Source organism: Chaetodon auriga, chromosome 17, assembly GCF_051107435.1.
Source record: "Chaetodon auriga isolate fChaAug3 chromosome 17, fChaAug3.hap1, whole genome shotgun sequence".
Lineage (NCBI taxonomy): Eukaryota > Metazoa > Chordata > Actinopteri > Chaetodontiformes > Chaetodontidae > Chaetodon > Chaetodon auriga.
Genome location: NC_135090.1, coordinates 13544786 through 13567143, shown reverse-complemented (window position 1 = coordinate 13567143; position 22358 = coordinate 13544786). Strand labels below are relative to the sequence as shown.

Here is a 22358-nt window from a genome sequence, read left to right as displayed (position 1 = left end):
CTAATGGCAAATGTGATTTGGGAAATTCCCCTTCCCGCTCTCTCTCTCTCTCCCTCTCATACATCATGTCTTAATTATTAGTCCTCCTAATGTGTTTTTCTGAGATTTACTCTTTCATATTTCAAGATAGACAAAAGCACCCAGTAATTATTGTCTGTCACTGTTGCCATGGAGATAACATCTGCAGTCACATGGTGGCTTCCCAAGGTGACCAGGAAGTGGTTTTACGGCGGCGTGGGTTGGGGGGTTATGGGTAAAAGTGTCAGTTGTGTGTGCGGCTTCATTTCTTGATTTATGTGGAGGCTGTAATGACATCATATTCAACAGTGAAAAGGGTAATAAATTAGACATCAGCTAATGGAGGCTGAGGCTCTTTCTTTGTTAGCGAATGCTATCTTCTCTTCTCACAGGGTAACCCAATCTCTCCATTTTGCCTGTGAAGTAAATGTGCTTTTGATGGCTGTCAACCGTAATTTATTCACAAAGAAATTATTCATTAAAAGACACTAACTTTTAAGAGTCTGTCCATGAGATCCATATGTTATTTTAAGTTCATGTACAGTAGATTCAGCAAATGTTATCATATATGAATGTTGTGCTCTTCTGTAGGGCTGTACTGAATATCACTTTTCTACATTTCAGGCTTTTATTGAGGTTTTTTAAGGAAGCTTTGAATGTCTGTCATCATATTTCCTGATGTCATCACCCCAATTACCAAAATCCACAATTATTAATTAATTAAACTCTATTTGCTACCTATTGCCATATTGTTTAATAGATATAGGACCTAGGGGGCAGTTGTAGCATTTGTTGTATTTTACACAAATGTTTAGAAAACGAAATTGACTGCAAAGCTCTATTACATAAATTACAGCTTATATCATTTTGCTGATGAAATTGTTGTGTGCTCTGACTCTAACACTGAAACTGACACGACCCAAAAATAATTCAGAAATCCTCCAAAAGTCTGCTCTCATTTTGAAAAGATCTCCCCTCTTTCTCAGTTTGCTTCTTTAACTTGTGGCTAACACAGGCTGTGAACCTTCAGCAGGCACTGACGGCCCAAACGAAGGTCTTACTACAGCTGTGTTACAGTCAACAACGCCATCTCTAGTTAGCATTGAGCTGCACAGAAACATAAACACACCTGTGTGGTAGAGATCAGGCGTGCATGATGTTCTATTGTCTCCTCATCTGCACATAAACAGGACCTCTGCAGCTCTGCCAGTTACTCATTACAGTGCAAACTCTGAACATTTGTGCTGGAAAAAATGATGATTTCGGGGGTGGGGTTGTCAAAAGTATGTATATAAAACATTTAGGGGTTGTCAACTTGTGCCAAAGAGCGCTGTGGTAAAACAGAAAAAGTCCAATCAAAAATTGTTCTCAGTAGAACTGCCAGAACAGTAAGAGCTGCTCTGCTGCCCAGTGCTTTATTCTCTGCAGCCTTTGTTTCCCAGTATGGGAAAGGTTTACTCATGGGATCAACATATAGGCATTCAAAGAGAAGACATAACCCATAATGAATGCTTCAGTAAACTCAATGGGTTTTTGATAATTTAATGTGAAAATGCGTCCTTATTGTCCTTTAAGAGGTAGAAATACAGTATCTCATTTCACCCACGCTCAGTTTGTGGGATTTGGGCTGTTTTGAGCCCTCTAGGTCATCTTAAACACATCTGTGTTAGTTTTGCACATCTGGATTTTGGGACTTTCTTTTTTCTACATTTGCTTAAGCTCGGTCAACTTGGATGGGGAGCATCTGTGCCTTAAAGCCATTCTAAAAATAAACATCGGGAGTCACGTCTGGGCTTCGACCGGGCCTCTCAACAAGTTTAACACTGTTGTTCTTAAACTTCTCCATTGTTGGTCTTAGTTGTACAGTATTCTTTGGGCTGTGATCTCTTGGGGTGCAAATTGCTGCCCCAGTTACGGAGGGGGTGTGAGTCATGAAACGTCTCCTATCTTTTTCTCTCGACATGCTTTACAGTGAACTGCAACATGACCGACGAGCTCAGTGTTGATTTAACTGAACTGGGAAGACACAGCTGTGGAGTTTCTAGATGGATTCAGGCCCACATCTTTAATCTCAATGCACCATTGGACGGTATAGATGTTTATTTAGTTTACTGGGAAATCCAAATTCTCTTATATTCCTTGTTCCTTCTCTCTTTTTTCCAGATAGCTCATGATAAATGCAGATTTTTAGTACTAGTGAAATCATATCCACCACCAGCGGGTGAGTCTTTGCCACAGTTTGAAGCAAGCGGAGCAAATCCACATCTGTTTGTGTCTTCTCATTAACTTTTAACACATTAAAAAAAAAAACTCCTGATAAGACCAGTGTAACCAGTAGATGAGTTCAGTACCGACACAAGTGGTGATGGAGGAGAATAAATGTTGCATCATGTCACAGATTTTACACAACTTCTAAGTGGGAATTTGCTGTTTGACAGGTATTAGCAAAATAAAAGATGGGTTATTTATTTCCCCAGTTTGTTGCCTTGCTGGCAACGCACCAATTAAGATGCAGTATAACCTACCATTTGATCTCAGCCACCGGCACAACTCGGTGATGGCTGATGTCATGTTTTTCTAAGGCAGCAGGAGATTTCATCATTGTAATAGAACTGACTTTGATCATTTGGTTTCCACACACACATCAAAGGTGTGCTTTCTCAGGAACAAATCACACGCGCACATTGACACACACGCTCACACACACTGCTTGTTACGTTGATAATGAGCATGTACCATAGGTGTACTGTCAGTAATAAGGCTATTGACATTTCTTTGATCACTTATTGCCTCTCTCTGAGGAATACATGCGAGAAGATTAAGACACTTGCCTACTAGTGCATGTTTGCTGTGCACCAATTAGAAGAAACAAATATGTGTGTTGTGTGGGGTTTGGCCATATGGATTGGCTGGTGTGTGCAAGCTTATGTTGATAATATGGGCTTTAGGGATTCAATGCAAGACCCAGTCTAGTTTAGCATTACATTTATTTTTATTTTGTATTGTAGCATTTCAGCTGTTGGTTGTTGATTTTTTCCAATGGTGTCTGTGTGATTGCATCAGTCGCCCACAGTGGACCAAAAATAAAAACCCTTAAACTTGCATGTAATTAGCAGCTTATGTTGCAGACATTGCAGCAGAATGCAAAGCTGAGTGAGTTTAAGACCTGAAGGCCTGATTTTTGTCTGAAAACATCTGGCTGAGTGGAATCGCTCACTGTGTTCTTGAGCTTCACCCACTTCATGTCCAACTTTGGATACTGGTGTGTGTGTGTGTGTGTGTGTGTGTGTGTGTGTGTGTGTGTGTGTGTGTGTGTGTGTGTGTGTGTGTGTATGGTGTGAGCGCTGTGGCCTGTTAAAATCTGAGTCTTTCTCAAGATGAGACGATATATCAGGAGCAGAAGATGCTCATTAAAATTCTCCTCTTCTTCTGTTCCCACAGACGGTCGGAGGAGGAAGTGGACATGGACAAGGTGACGGCTGCCATGGTGCTGACAAGTCTCTCCACCAGCCCGCTGGTCAGGAGTCCACCTGTCAAAGTCAACGGTGAGTATCACTACCGACAGGCAACTCATTAATTTGGAGACGTCCTTTCGACAAATACGATGTTCTGTAAACTTCACAGCTTGCAAAATGCCTGAGCCTGGTATGTTCTGCTATACGCTGACTTTTCATTCCCTCGCAGCTGTTATCTTGTGAATGCATGTGGAAGCTTCAGTTGATAAATTGCTGCCACCTGCCGCGCTTTAGATTCTCTCATCAATGACTTCTGCAAATCCACAGAAGAGCACAGTGAGTCTGGATCTCTGCCACTCGTCACAGTGGCGGAAATCCAAAGTGTCCCCCCGTAACTGCAATCACGTGCAACCACTCAGATCGTCAGTGCAACCGACCGACTGCCCGTTCAACCGAGCAGACGTGCAGCCACCCCTCCAACCACCATGCAGGCGTTTATCGCAGTCGCACATGCACAGGCGGTCAGATGTTACATGTACATCACATACATCATGCACACGTGAACAAAGCGGATTTTGAATACCGATCGTGCAGTTTAATCTTAATGAAGTCGTACAGATGTCACTCCCATGTACACATGTTGGAGATCATACAATGTGCATTTACATCAACACACACAGCAGGTACTCAAGCATAGCGCTCAGTCATAGTCAAGCCGAGCACCATGGATGACATTTATTTCTCAAGCTCTGCCGTGCATCGTGGAATTATTTCCAGCTCTCATTGAAGGGTGTTTTCTCATCTTGATATTATCAGGGCTTCATTCAGGCTGAGAATGTGCTTTCTGCACCACAAAACCAAATGCATATCAGAGCAGCTTTCTTTTTATTGGTGAGCCACTTCCTCTCTTCTGTGAAATGTAAAGAAAGAAGCGAGATTGAGAGCAGAGACACCCCACCAAGAAACAGCTTCACTAAACCAAACAAACTAGGTCTGCACTTACCTGTCTGTCTCTCTCTCTCTCTCTTTGACACACACAAACTTTCTCATACACACTCATCTACACACTCAAAGTTTTCCCCAGCCTCAACCTTCACAAAGTGAAATGCCTTTTGTAGCTGATATTCACAAGAAACGTTTCTTTGATCTAAAAAGAAAAAAAAACAAGACCTTGGAAGTGTCCCAGCGGAAACACAGAACAAGAAAGTAACCTTTATTTCCTTGTGTCACAGTCAAAAGTAGTGCTGGGAGGCTCTTTTTTGTGAAGTGCAAATAAAGCTGTCTGAACTTAATTGAATGTCTTGATCTCCCGTCACTGACAGAGGAACACCCACATGTTTTGTTGTGGTTGTATCATCATCAAGTATGACTGAAGCAGTTGGATTTATTGTTAAAATCACTGTCACACCCCTGATCCTCCCCCTTCTCTGTTTAACTCCATCCTCTAGAGGGTCTGAGTGGTTCGTGGAAGGACAACGGCTCCGCTGGCCCCTTCACCCCGTCTAGCAACAGTTCTTCAGGTGGCTACTGGAGCTGGTCTGCCCCCAGTGACCAGTCCAACCCTTCTACACCTTCTCCGCCGCTCTCAGCTGATAGCTTCAAGCCCTTCCGTGTGCCCAGTCTGGGCGGCGTGGGACCCGGCCCAGCAGGGCCCGAAGACCCCAGCCTGGACGAGCAGGACGGCAGCAGCCTGCTCTTTGATGAGCCCATCCCTCGCAAGCGCAAGGTGAATACTCCAGCATCATCTAGTGAAAAGAGACAGACGCAGCCACCTGTCACTAAAACTCAGCTCCTTAAACGTCCTGCTCTCCAGCATCACTTGTAGTGTCTTTGATAGCTGAACTCAACTTAGTTGTTCTCATTTACATGTTTTCTGTTTCTGTTGTCAGACAGTTGAATTACAAAATTGTGATTTAATTATGTGCTTAAATGCGAGCCATTAACCAGGCAATCAGTAATTCTTGTGCTGCAGCACTGAGACATCAATCAAGCATCTCACTTCGGGAATTTTTATTTAATTTGCCAAAAAACAACCTACACATAACACATAGCAAACCTGTCCAAATATTAACCAGACAAGCAAAGACACAGATTCAATCTAACCACGGATCACTGAGATGTCCTAAAAATATATACCTGAATACATCTTGTAGATAAAACATCATTACAACACCTCTGTTGAGTTTACATTAACATATAAATTGAGTGATCACGGAGAAAGTTACAGGAAACAGAATGTTTTTGCTACCCAGCCCTGTGACATCAAGCCTACATATCTAGAAATTCTGTTTTCCCATCAAACACAAGGCTGATTTTCAGATTTATCTACTCAACACAGAGCATGTTTTAAAGATTTGCTCTGGGGAGGGAAGAATGTGGTGCGTGCGGTGTCTTAGTGTGTACAGAGGGCCAAAGTGGAGAGAAAAAGTTGCATTTTCATATGAAGCTATGTCAGTATGGGCAAGGTCTAAATAGGTCACACTTTCTAGAAAATAAAAACTGTTCATGACCTTGTGCACCCTAGAGGGTTTAGAAAGATTTCCCATTTATTTCAGTGTGGATCGGTCATAGAGTCACATATTAAAGGGGTTTAAAAGATAGCGGCAGCAGTTCTCCTGATAACATCGGATCTCTTGATAAGAAGAGGGTCAGGAGATTGTCTGTGACGCGCTGTCAGACGTACACGAGCTGGTTGATTTCCCTTCTTCAACGCGCTGTGATATTCACCACTGAGGTTGTGGATGTAGTTTAGACTCTGACTGACTGATTGGCAGAGATGAAAATGCGACAGGAAAGGACACACAGCCTTTTGCTCCAGTGGTAGTTTTGTCTTTGCTGCCTGGATTTTATGAGCACAGCACACACACACACGCGCGCACACACACACACAGTTTCTTTCTCACTCATCATTTCAGCTGGTCTCATTTCTACACAGTCCTGACAGCTCATCACATCCACAGCTCAGCGTCACTCATTATTTTTTCAGATGTATATTGCTTTGCTCTCCCTCTTTTTATCTCCCTCCCCTCATCAGCACTTACTTGCTGGTTTGTCGTTCACTGTCAGTACCATCCATCCATCTCTTCTTTCACTCTCTGTCCCCCTTTCTTCCCCACTTCCACTGCTGCCTTTCTCCCCTCGCTCTGCATGTGTGTATCCTCCCCAGACATTTGCCCTTCATAATTACACTCAGCCGCTCTGCAACAGCAGAAATGATTTTAATACCGGCTACAGCAAACGTAAAGATCGTGCCTGCTTCATGTCTCCTCTAAAAATCAATAAAGACTTTGGGTTAGCTCCACATCGGCACATTGTACTGTATTAATTGGGGACTTATTGCAAAGAAGGGCTCTGAGAGGGAGAGAGAGACATTTAGAAGTGGCAAAGAGGTTATGGATGAAGAAATACAGCAGGGACTAAAAGGAATCACAGGAAGAAGGATGCGAGAATGGAGCGTGGATGGAGACAAAACCTGATTCTCTAATAGTCTGGATAGCAGTGTAGTTGACATACACACACGCACACGCGCTATATGTGTGATGCCAAGGTTTCACAAGAAATTATCTACACCCCCCTCTTGTGCTCTTGCTTCTCTCTTGGCAAGACAATGCGGTTTGGAGCTCACCATTTAATTACTGTAAAATGTTTCCTTTAAAGGGAATAACACACACACGCATACACACACACACACTAGTAACACACAGAACAGGCTTTTGTTACCCAAAGACAAAATGCAAGTGGGACACATGGATGTGTGTGCATGCATGTCTGAAAGGAGGAGGAAAATTAAAAAAAACATATTGTCAAAATTAAATCAGTCCCCTAAACAATTGTTTGATAGACAGGCTTATAAAAGCGTTTATAATGGCTCCGAGCGGGGAGACAGGAGGGCAAGGAGAAAGCTCGCATGGCTTTTCTCTTCATGAAAAACAATGTAGAGTCTGTTTAGGAGGCTAGCGGTGTAATTACAGTAGACGGATAACAAATACAGGAGCCTCACGAGCTCACAACCAGAGAAAAATTGACTGTTATTCAGCCTCATTCAGCTCTGAGATGAAAGCGTGTTCAGAAAAGCTCCACAGAAAGCAGGTGCAGTAAAGCTGTGAGCATTTGGGGTGAAGTTGTTTTGTTTGTCGTCAGAGTGCAGCGAATATTCACTTATTTACTGAAGTGAAATATGGCAGCGTTGGCAATATGGCACAAAAAACATGATTTTTCAATAGCAGAATCACCACTTTACAAATGTGTAATTCTAAGCTCTATACAGTGTCGCCTCAGCTCTCCCTCCCTCACGCCCCCGTTTATTGTCAGCTTACAAAATTAAAAGCATTCCAGAAAAAAATACTTGAAAATACGACTATATACACAAACATAGAGGTGAACCAAATACAACCAAACACTGCATCTCGACTCCCTAGAAAATCAGCAGTTGCATCACTTTCACTCTTGGGGGCGTCACATCCAGGCTGCTGCACCTCCTCCTTCTGTCTGTGCGACACACCTGTTGTGTGCACATCTTTCCACTGTCAGAATTAGATCCATTCGGTCCAATAACATTTGGAAAGTGTGGAAGAGGCCCTGTTTTCACAACGGCAGGTGAACCACGTGTGGAAGAGGCTTCTTAATGATGCAGCCTATTGAAACCAACATGGTCCCAAATGACATTTGTACCAACCAGGTTCCCTTACAAGCGTTTAAAAAACAATGGCATTAAACAGGAGCACCACAATCAGTGGAGGAGGGACGAATACCAGAGAACGTCTCTCTGTGTGTGTGATTGTTAATTGATTGCAGATGGCGTTGTTCTCCTGGACAGATAAGAAATAAAAATAAAAAATGCTAAAATAAGTGGCCATTAATGTTTGTGGGTGGCCCGGCCAACGTAAGTCTATGTGTTGGAAATGATGCCAGTGTATTGCAGGAAAAAAAAAATTAAAAAAGACGATCATGGGCCTGTATGTAGGCTGGTCTGGATAAAAGTCCAGGGCTGAGTTTTTGTCCCAGCACATCCCTTTAAACATGAAACCACCTGAGTTTCTGACTGCAGCTGCTGCACTTTGTGTGTTTCTTACAGAACTCCATGAAGGTGATGTTCAAGTGCCTGTGGAAGAACTGCGGCAAGGTGCTGAGTACCGCTGCTGGCATCCAGAGACACATCCGCACCATCCACCTGGGGTAAGGTGCACTGCATACCTCAGCTAAAGCCTCTTTGTCACTTCCTCTCTGACCTCTCCAACCAGCTTCGTTGTCAAAACAGCAGATTAACGGCTGATGGATTATCGCCAGGGTAACTGCTCTGGGTGCGGGCGGGGAGGTGACAGGTGAAAGGAAAATGAGCACAGTGGAGAACAATGATATCACACATTTATACTGACATTCAATTAAACTGTGGCCACTCTGCACCACACTGATTAACTGCATATCACTGTCTTCAGTAGGTTGGATGAGTGACACTAAATTTGAGGGGGGGGGGTCTTGTGTGATTGCATTGTAGGAAAATTTCTTATTGTCTCCCTCCATTTGTTTCCACCTGTCTTTAGGCGGAACTGTGACTCGGACTGCAGCGACGGCGAGGAGGACTTCTACTACACGGAGATCAAGCTCAACACGGACTCTGTGGCCGATGGGCTGAGCAGCCTGTCCCCCGTGTCCCCGTCCATCCTCTCTCCCCCTCCTCCTCCCCCCTCTCCTCTCCCTCCTCTCAGCCAGCTGCCAGACTCCCACAGACCTCCGCAATCCTCTGACACCAAGGAGCCTCACGCTGGTGGCACCACCCCGCTCAGCCGCTCTGCGCCCAGCGCACTCTACCTCATCCACACGGACCACGCCTACCAGGTAAACACACACACACACACACACACACACACAGGCCAGATTAAGATCAATGTACAACACACACAGCCATACTCAAGATGAAGATAAAAGAATCGATGCACTCTCTGGATCAATATACACACCACGACACACTTATCAGGCCACACACACATGCACACACACACACACACACACAAGATATATTTTCTCTCACACACACCTCATTATCCTGATTATGTGTCACAATGTTTACAAAACAAAACTAATGATGTCACAGCGACTTGTGGTCCCTCATTCCCGTTAGCAGCTGTGCTAACAGTTGTGCTGTATTGACACACGGCAGCGGGTTTGAACAAATAATTGTGGCTGGAGTAATCACACAATCCATCAGTTTGAACTAAATTTCATGTTAATCAGTCAGTCTGGCATCAATGTGAGAGCTACATGTGTATAGATACATGTTTTACAAGCAGCATAACTTATTGGTGTTTAATGGATACCAAAGACTGCTCTCAAAAAATCTTCCTGAGACATAAAAAAAATGTTACCAATTTCTTTAAGGAAGGGATCAATTTGAGGCTCGCTTGAGCAAAATTATTTAAACGTGACTTGTTGCCCAATGTTCAGATGAAGAATTGCCAAAGAATTGTCCTTTCTTGAAATAAAATAAATCCATTTGCACAGCTCCAGGAAGTGAGCGACAATTAAACTAAGGCAAACTAAAGCAGCAAGTAACAACACATTACAAGGCACAAGGTGACTTGGAGTCGGGGCTTTAAGGGTGGAAAATGTTTCGAGGAAGTCATAAAAATACTCCATGTGCAATCTTCCATTTGGGTAGAAACTTCTACCGTTTTGACCTTTGACCCCTGCCTTCAGGCCACAGCTCCAGTGTCCATCCCGTCCAGCAGCAGTAACTCAGCCGGCTCAGCCTCCACCAGCTTCACTCCCACCAACAGCTCCAGCTTTAGCATCTCCTGGCAGTCGCCGCCCGTCACTTTCACTGGGAACACGGTGAGGAAACTTTAACACGCAAGCACCAAGCAAACGTGGTTCCATCTTGGTTCCTCTAATCACAAATGTCTGTCCTCTTCAGGTGTCCCCCAGTAAAAGCCAGGGCTTCGGTGAACAGCGTTCCCAGACCATCGCCGTCCTCTCGTCGCCTCCCAGAGCCACCGCTGCCCTCAGGTACCAGAACCTCGCTGCTCGCTGAGTCTCACCTGACATTTACTTTTCAGCTTTAAGTAAAGAGCCAACAAATTGAAAGCACAGATAAGACATTACCAAGAAATGCATCTAATGTGATTTCCTACTTGAATTAAAGCTCACAGAGTGAAAATGAAAAATGGAATATTGACTCTCACAAATCAGCTCAGTGACTCTTGATAAAAAAGATGTTGTGATTAGTCGGCTTAGTTCAGCCTCTGATTTGCTTAATCCACTTCAATAAGGTACCGAGCTGTTTTCAATTGTATGATTTATGTTGTGTGTCATATTTACCACATTAGGACACAAACGATCGTTGTGGGACTCGAGAGGGCGATGTTAATACATACTGGAGGTTCGTTAATGTGTGTTGATGGTGGTTTAGCTGCAACTACAAAAGACGGTTCCTGTGAAAGACACTTATTTGAGATTGATGAGATGTTTGGCTGTCATGTCTGTACAGTAAATATGACGTACAGCAAGGAGACAGTTAGCTTAGCATAATGACTGGAAACGGGGGAAATGGCTCGCCTGCCTCTGTCCATAGGTATTAATCTTCTCATCTAAGTAGAAAGCTAGTAAGCGAATCTCCAACTGTGCAGAACGGTTCATTTATAAACTGTTTGTGCATCCATCTGTGTGACAGTAGTCTCTCAACTCATGAGGAACAAGTTTTAATGGACTCTCTAACCATTATGGTTTCTGCATGTTTAATTAAGATAATAATTCACCGTCTTCTCCATCATGACATCTCTTATTCTCATCTCTCCTCCGCAGTCGGAAGGTGCGCGGTGAAGGGAAGAAGTGTCGTAAGGTGTACGGGATGGAGAACCGCGACATGTGGTGCACCGCCTGCCGCTGGAAAAAAGCCTGCCAGAGATTCACCGACTGAGCGTTTCCTCGCCGACGTCGCGGCGCCCCGCGCCAACAGGCACCGCTGCCTTTCGCCAGAGAACGGGGGGGAGGGGCTTCATTTTGCATGCATTTGGTTTTCTTCAGCTCAAAGTCGCAACTGTCCATCAAGCTCCGGCTCCGCCCCTGTCGTCGCTCCCCCCTCAGCTCCACGGAAGCATTCCAGCTGTGGAAGGAACCAAAGGACAGCGGAGTCACCTTTTACATTGCCGTCCAGGATTCCCAGTACTGCCTCGCCATTCCCGTCGTTCCCAGGTTTGGGAAACCCCAGTGCAGCTAAACAGTGTAAAGAAAAAAATAGATCTAAAGATTTCTCCTGTTTTTTATGTTGGGTTCAGTGTTGCATCTTTCTATGTTTTGTAAAGCTCTGGTTTTTAAATGGAAAGTCTTGTCAAAGAAGGGGTCCAGAACAAAGGCCAAAAGCTTTTTTGTGTGTTTTGTTAAGAGAAAAACTTTTTTATCCAAAAGAAGAACGGGCCTCTCTGCTGCAGTTTTTCAAGAACATTTTGAGAAGCAAGGAGGCAAAGCTCGCAGTTTTTGTTCTTCCTTCAACTTGTTCATCTCTTGTTTTATTTCTGGACTTTTTGAGGTGATCTTTTATCACCGGCATCACAGCCTCTCCCGGTTCCTTCACCTACTCTTCACCCCTGACAGCCCCGAGGGAATGTACGGCAGAGCCGGGAAGGGCAGGTCGACACGTAGAAAGACAGACAGGGAGGAGCAGAGACACACAAGGTGAATGATCAATGCAAAAAAGATACAATCCACAGTCAGGGACAGCAGGTGGACCATGCCAGTGATTTACCACATAAACACAGCATTCACACACACAGACACACACACACCGTCACAGCAGAAGACAGGAACTGTTTTCTATGTCACTTTTTTATCCAGTGGATTCATTTTCTTTGTTTTATCAGGGACGTGATTCTAAAGAAAGCAAAAACCAGCAGCAGATTTTGGGGTGATACTGTAAACAGCACTAACTCAACAGCTTCTCTCTCTCTTTCATTACACATGACAACTTTGCAACCAAAAACTACTTTATCTTATTCTTTATGGTTTTGGTTTTTGTTAAGGTGCCATGTTTACTGTCGTTGATGTAGTTCTCTCTCTCTCTCTCCTGCTTTCTTTTTTTATTTTGGCAAAACCAAGACTGTTTACCACCTGCTAAAGAAAGTGTGTCAAAAGACCCAAAAGACAGCACTGGAGGCTTGAAGTCGGCAGCGTGCAAGGCCGTAAAAAGATAAACGTCTTTCACCACATACGGAGAGACAGATTGCCCTCCTCCTAAACTTTTACACCTTCCCAAAGGGAACAAAATATCTTTGTGTTTACGTACGCCGCAGAGGCGCGTCTTCATGATCTGTTAACCAAAGGGGGAGGGCTGGAAACCAAAAGTGAGGCACTTGTACTGTGTGTGTAATGGAGCGCTTGGTGCATTTAACTTCAAGAGAGTTGGAAATGTTCCCCTAGCCTTCTTCATTTCCAACTTAACTGATTATTAAAGGAAGTTAAAGCAAAAAAAAAGCAAATATTTGACCGCCCAGACGTGGCTACTTCCCCCTTTTTTGAATTTGCTCCAGGAGTTTGGAGCTCTAAGCACTTGATTAGGTCACTCCTTTTGTTGTTTAACGCGCACGGCACTCTTGATTGGCTTTGCAACATGCAAGCAAATCTTTCTCTCACAAGAGTCCGACGGGCGCGTGAACTTGTTACGAGGTAAAAAGAGGTAAAGAGCGGGGTCACGGTGCTCTGATTTGTCGTTTGAATGTGTTCATTTGAATTCCAGCCTCCTCGTTGGCTCAAAGGCAGGAAGCAAAATCACAAGGCCAAATAGTTTCCAGATGTTCACTTTGTCTTGATAAATGGACCCAGTCTTTAGTCACCTGGGGCTGCGTTCCACTTTATTACACCACATTTATGTGCTCAGATTGATAGAAGTGCCCCGCGTTCAAGTCGAGACAAATAGTCCCACCAACGGGCACATGGTGATTCTGTTTCTGCATTTATTTTCTGCGTTATATGAAATGTGTTTTGAGTGCACGCTGAAATCTTTATTGCATTTCTGCCACACACACACGCACACACACGCACGCACACACAGAGGATCATTTTGCACCAGAGTTATTCAGAACCAACACCAGCTAATAAACTCACATCCACCACCATTTCATTCATAGTGCTTCTGCACCTGAAAATCGTTGCTCTGTCATGTTCGGTCAACTGTTTCTACTTTGTCTTTTTTTTTTTTTTCCCCTCTCTGTTCATGTATATATGTAGTTCTTGTATCTTCTCTAGGCTCCATGTTTCTGACCAGTTAGCTCGGTCATTACATCTGCCACCTTATGAGCAAGACAGGTTGGAGTGTGACGTCGCGTGAGGAAATAATGTACCGTTCAACCTGTCGGGCTGCTGTTGTTTTGAATATAGGGATAGCCTTAAAGTCACTCTTTAAAAAAAATCATTGTGCTTCTTCCATGTCATTACATTGATGTTTCAGTAAGAAATATTTAGATTATCTCAAAACTGATTTGCCATTGTATTATGTGAACGTATTATTGTTTAAGAAAAGATAAATCTATATATACGTAAAGAAAAAACATGTTGGAAAATTTAGATTCAGAGCAAAAGAAAAAAGACGTTGATTTGGTTGTTTTTTTTTTTCATATATATGAATATAAATATACTGTTTATGAATTTTGTTTTCATGTTCTGCTGAAGGAATTTTTTTGTGGCTATTGTAAGCGTAGGAGGGAGCCCAGGACTAATCCTCAGTGCAAGCCAAGCTTGTTATGCTCTTTTCAGTGAGTGTGACCCACACGCTCCCGCCTGGAGCTCCCTCACGTCACGCTCCCCGCTGCTGGTGCTGCTAAGCGGTCGAAAACCACAGTTGATTAAAACCTTTATCTTATTTCCAATTCTCCTCTCTCAGCCCACTTTCAATTAGTTTGATTGACACCTCGGTGTGTTTGCGCTCATGTGCGCGGTCACACGCTTCTGTGTGTGTGAGCGTGAAGGAGCCCTCGGCAAAGTGTGTGGGCTGCCACTGAAGCACGGTGCTCGGCTCCCCCGCCCCCCCCCGTCCCCCGTCCCCCAGGCAGTACGCTCGCTTCTCCCGAGGAGTCGCACACCTTTATCAAATGGCCTGTGGCGTTTCCCTGTCAGGGTGTGTGTGCAGGTCGAGCCCACTGCAAGGCAACACACTGTGGGGGTTCAAGGATGCTTTTGTTGCTCCAGACCTCAGTGGCTTGCTTTTTTTTTTTTTTTTTTAATTCCATGCACTTCCCGCTGCCCTTTCTCCATCATTGTGGTGCTTCATGTTTGTGTTCGGACCGTCTCCTCCATCAGCGTGTGCGAAAAGCTGGCAGCCAATGGGATTCTGTCAGGGTTCGGTCCAGGAACAAGTCCCGACAGTAGTTCAGACCATTCAGAGGTTCTGGTAAGGCTGGATATTTTAAGTGGCAGCATCTCCAGGCAGCTAATTTTAAAAGAAGTTCTCTCTTGATGCTGATTCTGGGTCAGCGCTGTGTGGATCAAATGGCTAGTAATAAGATTCGGCCAAGATAAGCTAATCTCAGAGCCTTTTTTTTAGGGTAAATCCAAATGACCTCAAAAGGATATTTGCTGCTGCATTTCTCAAAACTGTCCATCTCGTCGTAGATCAGTGAGGAACTCTGGGATTTGTTCATGGACTGACCTGTACTGACATCACCTTGGTCCCATTCACTGCCAGTGGCTCAAAGATGGCCTGCGCATTGAGGGGCTTCTGAGCCCAGGTCTGTCTTTGCACACTGTGCACTCTGGTGCTGTGGCCTCGGCGGGGGAGAAATGGAGGTGCTATATTCCCATGTTTCTCCCATGTGTCCTCTGATCATATTAACTCCATTTTGTACACAATGTTATGCTGTAGAACATGAAAATAAAAACACCCTGCCTCAAGTCTACCCAGTGTCCGTACACGAGTGAGTGAGCGGGTCGCCGCCAAAGCTCTGTTCTCTCTCCTGCTTCCTCATCAGCTTTGATAGTTTTAATTTAATGCTCATTGCCGTCTCCACATTTGTTCAACCCTGCAGGTTTAGAGTAAAACGGGGGAATTTCTTACAATATGTATGTCGATATGCCCGTGCATTTTGTATTACCTTACTACAGAAAGTACTAATTCTTATACGTGAGCAAGGACACACCTGGAAACTTCAACTCAAGGTCCTTTTACCTCCTTGTTCTTGAGCTTTCGACCGTATCACACAGTCTTCATCAGCAGACTGAGTTGTATCAGTTGTCACAGAACTGCAGATGATCAAACTACACGTTTTTTTTTCGCTTTCTATCACCTGATTAAACTCAATCTGCTGATGACGACCATGCAGTTCCATCGAAAGCTCCAGAAGGACTGAGTCACTGGGCCCTGAGTTAAGATCATTTTGTCAATTCATATCCAAGTAGTTTGGATTTTCAATGTGCACATTAAACCGTTTTTTAAACGCGAATCAAAAGTCGCTCGTGGTCACATTCTTACTTTAAAGTTTCAATTCATACCCAGCAGATGAGCATGTCGTAGAGATGTTTGGAGTATTGGATGAGTTACGTCCTTTTTTTGGCATAACTGGCAGACAAACAGGGATCAAGACTGATATTTTTACTCCCAAACATGCCATATGGCATCATCCTCCTGCTGTGATCATCTAAGTTCTTCATATTAGAGCAGAAGTGAGCTCTCAGTGAGCGAGCAGCCAAACACGAGCTGCCATTAGAAACGTGTTCGCACAGCAGAATTGAAACCGTGATATCAAAGAGCCACAATAGGCGGTCTTGTTGCTCTACTGAGAGTGATATGAATACTTATGAGGACTTTTTTTTTTTTTCCTTCACACGGAGCGGCAGCCGCTGTTCTGGCTTTTGTTCTCTGTTGTGTTTACCCCCTCGGCCCCCGCCTATTAAAGGGCTGAGCATTCAGCCGTGATTTATAAGCTGAATAAAACAAGATAGCATTATTCTGCTTACGGACGGTATAAAAATCAACTCGTGATTTACGAGGGGCCCTCAATGTATATGTCCTCACACACACACACACACACACACACGCACCTAACGTCCATGCACGCTTGTCCAGCTTAGCTACTGAGCAGTGAAGGCTTTAACAGCAGTTGACAGTTTTATGAGCATTCCTGGTTTATGAATCTGATCCTTACCGGGATCAATATTTCACACATGACGAGACTTGTTTGTGACAAGATGCTGACACTTATTATACCTTATATCATCCAAGTATTAGGTCAATATATGCTACAATATCTACAGATTAAGCTGCAGTACAGTATATCTAAGCTACAGTATCGGTGTGTATCAGTACATTTATGTGATATCCCTGACTTTAACGCTCTCAAATTTCCTACTTTTATTTGCACTCTCGGCTGCAGGCGTTGAAGTCAACGCGGTCCACCTTCGGTCAGGAGGGCCCCTCAGCCGGCCACCCACTTCTAGCAGGCGACAAAAAGCCGTGAGCAGATGCCAACAGGGCTGTTATCTGCCCTGCTGGCCTGCAGCTCCTTCACACAGACCCTCCAGTGTTCTGCAGTAATACCACTCAACAATAGTCTGACAGCAGGTGGCACTCTGCTGAGCCATGTGAGAATGACTGGAAATGACTTATTTTGCTCAAAAATGTCAGGAACTGACATGGCTGAGCGCGCCTGAGCAGTCATAGCGTTGCCTTGCATGACCCCGTGTATAGATCGAGTAGCAGAGTGTATCCTCAAAGTGTCTGGGCCCCACCGACCATAGGGCTGGTTTCCATGGCAGCCGTGCTGACAGGCAGGTTTTCATGCGTCTCCGCTCCTATCCGCTGCACGCCAGAGCCGGGGCAGGGCGGCGTTTTTTTGTCAATAAAAAGAGGAGGGACCCTCCAGCCTTCATTCATTCAGGAATGTGAAGGAGGAGGAGGAAGAGGAGGGTTGAAATGTGGATGAAATGGCTTCTGCAAACACTCACACGACATTAATGATTAAAGACTATGTGTTTCCAGGGGCCGCTTCACCCCCCTCCCCGTTATGGTTGTCTTTGGAGGAATATAGGAGTCCTGAATGTGCCTTGATGAGCGTGGAGTTTCTAGAGTGGACCTTAGCAGTCGCCACGTTTTGTCTAGAAACTGTGTGTGGAGGTGAGTTGCTGTGATATGCAGGGCCACAGCAACAACGATGGAATGTCTCTGGTGCTGGCTAGTCTGAGTTCTGCTTTCTATACCTGTTATTCAAAGATTTGTGATACAAAGAAATGTCCTGTGAGTTGCGTTCAGGGGCCCTTTTGGCTCCTCCTTGGTTCTAGAAAGATGTTGCAAGGATCTAAGAGTGACTTTTCTACTCTTTGCTGTAACTTGTAAACTTTTTTCTTTCTTTTTTTTTTTTTTGATGATGATGATGATGATACTGTGTTTCAATGTGTTTTTCTGTCTGTTTTTTTCTCTCTTTGTTTTCCCAAACATGACTCCTCTCTCCCTTTCGTACAAGGGCTTGTAGATAAATGTATGTCGATGTGAAGAATCGCTGTTGTGGTGCAATCTAGAAATGTTTGGGAAATCAAGGAAGCCTCATTCAGCACACAGCATGTGAAACAGTCAGGTGAGGTGATCCATTTTTAGCGCGGAGCTGCGAAGTGAGAGGAACCTGAAAAGGCATCCCTTGCTTTGTGTGATGGTGGGTGAATAATAATAAGCAGATAGAAAAACGCTCTCATCTGCCTGGATTCTATTATTGGCTTTAGATGATTCAGAATATTAATAACGTCAACATTAAAGGGTATTTCTGCCACAGCTCCTTCACTTTTAACTTGGATATGCAACACAGAGAGTGCTAAGCCGCCCTCTCTTTAAACTGGATCATCTCATTGGCTGTTTTATCTGATTACAATCATGTAGACCTCAAGAACTCAATGACTGTCGCACTGGATTTTTACACTCTTTTTTCAAACAGTATATATACTATATGCTCTGGTCTAACTGTATTTTTAATACTGCATGTGCATGCAAAAAAAGAAATTATGAAATACACAACTTTATATAAATGTGCTCTATTTGTGCTTTGGTGTCCATGACGGGGGTGGGGAGCAGCCGAGGTTGCCTCAGTATACTTTTATTTTATTTAATCTGCACACTCCATAGTGGCTTTCAAAACTTGAGATTGGTAAAGAGAAAGAAATACCTGTCTTGTGCTTTCAGATCCATACGAGGGACTGGAAAGTACCTGTGATTCCCTGCTGGCGCAGACCCATTTGTCACAGTATGAGTGGAGCTCTCTCCATCCTTGTTGTGTGTGCATTAGCAGTTAGCTGGTCCTGGGAGAGTCCGGCGGGATGCTTGTGGAAGACAGATCACTGGAGGGGGCTGTGCGCTAAAGCCTGCAGCTCGCCGTGAGCGTTGCAGTGATGGCAACAGTGCCAGCTGGAGTTATGAAGAAGTGTGAAGTCTCAGTTGTTCTTCCTCCCCCTGCATCCCCGACCCTCTGCTCGCTGCACTGACAGCACACAGGGAGCTTTAAGAGGATATTTGTTGGTCTGTGTGTAGTCAGACGAGGCCAGAATCACGTGTTCCCTGTCAAACATTAAGACATATGTATGCATTACACCACATTCAGGTTGATACTTTAACTTTGCCTATCAAGAGGCCTCTAAACACAGACATTATTTTAAAAACTATTCCTTAAATTACTGTCCAGCATCCAGCGTTTTTAAAACGTATGTATACAAAGACCTCACTGGCTGCTCTCCACCCTGACATGAGCACCGTATGTTGCGTTTTATATCCTTTTCAAGCCTCTCAATGTAAATGTTTGATATGTGTTTCCAGACTGTAAACTAAATCGTAGATGCAACACATTGTCCCTCTCCAGATCTGTTCATGGACAGTGCGTTAGGCTGAAATGTGAACACTACCTTGTCCGACATAAGCAGGGAAGATGGCTTTGGGGATAGTATTTCTGTGCTCAGGATGTCATTTCTTGAACAGGGTCAGTATCAGAGTACTGAGGAAATGTCACAGAAGAGTTGGACATTTGGGGAAACGTGCATATTAGTTTTGTCTCTGAGGGTTAGGTGAGATGATGAATGCTAATTTCATGTCTGCACGGTAAATATGAAGCCACAGCCAGCAGCCAGTTAGCATAACTTAGCATCAAGACTGCAGTATGTACAGTATGTCACAGTAAGTCGCTGAGCAGTTGTTACCCAGCTAGCGACACGGCCAGGCTAGCTGTTTTCCAGTCTTTGTGCTAAGCTAAGCTAACCTAAGCCAACCAGCTGCTGGCTCCTGTTACATATTAACTGCGCAGATATGAGAGCGGTGTTGATCTTCTCCTCTAACTCCTGGCAAGAAAACAAAGCACATCTCCCAAAATGTTGAATTATTCCTACTGTGTTTTGCCTCTTTATGTGGCGCTCAGGCGAAGCGTCATTGCAGGACAGGAGTGGGAAATATTTCAAACTGCTCGCAGATGTTGCCAGCGATCAGTATCATTTACCTCAAACTTCTGATCCTGAAACAACAACCCTGCAGGAGACGGTTGAGCAGCTCTGAGATCTCCAACAGCTGTAATAGGAATACTTGTCCTCCCCAAAGCCTCTCCTCGCCACTCTGCTTGTTTTAGATTTATGTGGAGAAAAGAAGTCTGGGAGCAGTTTTAGAACTTCAGCATGATCTCCAGTGTGAGGTGTACGTCCTCCGGGTCATCAGGAGTAACAGTATGTTGTCATGAGCCAGGTGTCTCATGGCTGCACGATGAATGAGACAACATTCATCACTCTGTGCGCTTGATGTTTGCAACACTTTGCCGTGGCTCTCCCCCCTTTTTCCAACCTGCATTTCAAGCAACATTTGCATCGGTCTGCGTCATTTATCAAGTGGAATTTATTAAGAACGCATTTCAATATGCAACTAAACATCTCAGCTGCAAACATTTGTCGCCTGTGTTTTATTTTTCATAAATACCTTTTGGGCAGGACTCACGCATATTATACAACCTAGACCCTTCCACACACACACACACAGACAGACAGACACGGGAACATTATGAGTGAAAGAGGTGTGAAAGCCAACTGTGTTAGATCATGTCGTAGGGGCAATATGTGCCCATGCTGCTCAACATATGTCCCCGTGGCTTCAGGTCTCATCCTGTGATGATGTGAGGGGCTCGCTGGTGGAGGCTGCTCCTGTCTCGCCAGGCCGCTGGCCCAAACGCTCAGCTCCGCCAAGGAGCTGTTAGCATCCAATGCATGTGTGTGTGTGCAGCATGAGATGATGGAGTGTGTGTTTCAGATGACCGCCCGAGGTATGTCCCATCTGCTCAATGTAGCATTTACACCTCCTCCTGTTTGTGTTTGTGTGAGGAAAAGTGTGAGCACAAAAGCTGAACTGTGCTTACTGTGTGTGTGCGTGTTTGTGCGTGTGCGTGCGCGCACCTCTACGTCCTGATCAAGCCATTCCTGCAGCCATAAACGCACATGTTCCAATGTGCAAACTATCATACCTCATGCATTATCAACTAGTATGCCGGTATAGCTTAATACACCTCCCCCTGCTGCTTCCAGCCAAAGCTTATGTGCTTCATTATCACACCCTCCATCAGATGACCAAACTAAGATGTAAGGAGCCCACGGTGAAGGGATTTCACATGTTTATGATGCTAAACCCCAGGCCACATTACATCTGGTTTAAGCTCACTGACATTTACATGATGCAGTGGTTGTAGTGATGCTTATCCAGGCTGTGGACGCACGCCTGAGCACTTGTCTGCTGCTCCTCTGAGCCATTTGAGCAGCAGAGGAATGAAGGCACCAAGCTCACACAAGATGTTTGGGGTCTTGGTGGAGTGCAGGGAGCTGTGTACGTGTGTCCGAGTCATTGAATAATGGATGAGGGCCATGAGAAACGGCACATGTGCACAGGCTCCATCTGCGACCTCAGTTGATAAGATGGCGTGTGTGAAATGTGTAGCTTCCCTTCGCCGTGAGGGTCAGAGCAGGAAGAAAGAGGCAGGTATGGATCGGTTTTATACAAGCCATAAAGCTTTTTTACATTTAAAAACTCAAGACAAAGAGAGGTTTCTGTCAGTGCACCAGGAGGATGTGGCTTTGAGAGCCAAACATTAGAGGATAAACAGATTCTGTCTCCAAGCCATAAGGTTATCAGGGTCATCGTTTCACCAGAACAAGAAATTGGGACTGATTGTGGAAAGATGCACTATTGCATGACCCTCGTTTTGTGTCAATATTGTAATGAAGTCACAACTGCCCTTTGTAAAGAGTTTGAACTTTAAATTACTTAAAAAGGATAGTTAGAAATTTTGGGAAATAGGCTTATTCACATTCTTGCCAAGAGTTAGATGAGAAGATTAACACCTCGCTCGTGGTTGGCCATTAGATAGCTTAGCTTAGCCTAGCATAGAGGCCAGAAACGGGGAAACAAACAAAAACAAATAAGCAAAATATTGGCTTTCCTACATCTAAACTGGACTATTTTTTTCCCTTGCTGAGAGTTAGTTGAGGAGATTGACACTAGTCCCATATCTGGATGTTGAATATGAAGCTACAGCCAGCAGCTGCTTAGCTTAGCTTAGCTTAGTTTAGCCAAGCAATAGTCTGGCACATAAACCATTGTAAAGAGCATGTTTTTACCTACATTTGGTGTTTTAGTCCAGATTTAACAAGTTTAAATCAGTGAGCTGTAGAGGTGCTAGCAGCACAGAGCCAGGCTCACTGTTCTCCCCCGTGTCCAGTCTTTATGCTAAGCTAAGCTAACCGTGGCTTCATATTTAACATCACTGACGTGAGAGTGGTGTCAATCCGCTCATCTAATTTTTAACAAGAAAGCAAATTAACGCATTTCCCAAAATGTCAACTCCTTCCTTTGAAGTGTACATCAAAGTGTGTGTGCTCTCTCACTGTATGGCGTGATGGGAAGCCATT

General features: G+C 44.3%; 1 protein-coding gene across 2 annotated transcripts in view; it reads left to right on the top strand.

The window, feature by feature from the left end:
* Window positions 1-14034, top strand: part of znf704 (zinc finger protein 704) — a 44714-nt gene extending 30680 nt beyond the window's left edge. Inside the window, exons 3-9 of one of the 2 annotated variants that reach the window (XM_076753825.1) lie at window positions 3460-3563; window positions 4922-5199; window positions 8548-8648; window positions 9014-9308; window positions 10167-10301; window positions 10384-10475; window positions 11271-14034. In XM_076753825.1, the coding sequence (XP_076609940.1) occupies window positions 3460-3563; window positions 4922-5199; window positions 8548-8648; window positions 9014-9308; window positions 10167-10301; window positions 10384-10475; window positions 11271-11385 (1120 nt within the window). In that variant the 3' untranslated portion in view covers window positions 11386-14034. The remainder of the gene's footprint in view (window positions 1-3459; window positions 3564-4921; window positions 5200-8547; window positions 8649-9013; window positions 9309-10166; window positions 10302-10383; window positions 10476-11270) is intronic. The other variant, XM_076753826.1, reaches the window with a different exon arrangement.
* The last annotated feature ends 8324 nt before the right edge of the window (window positions 14035-22358 follow it).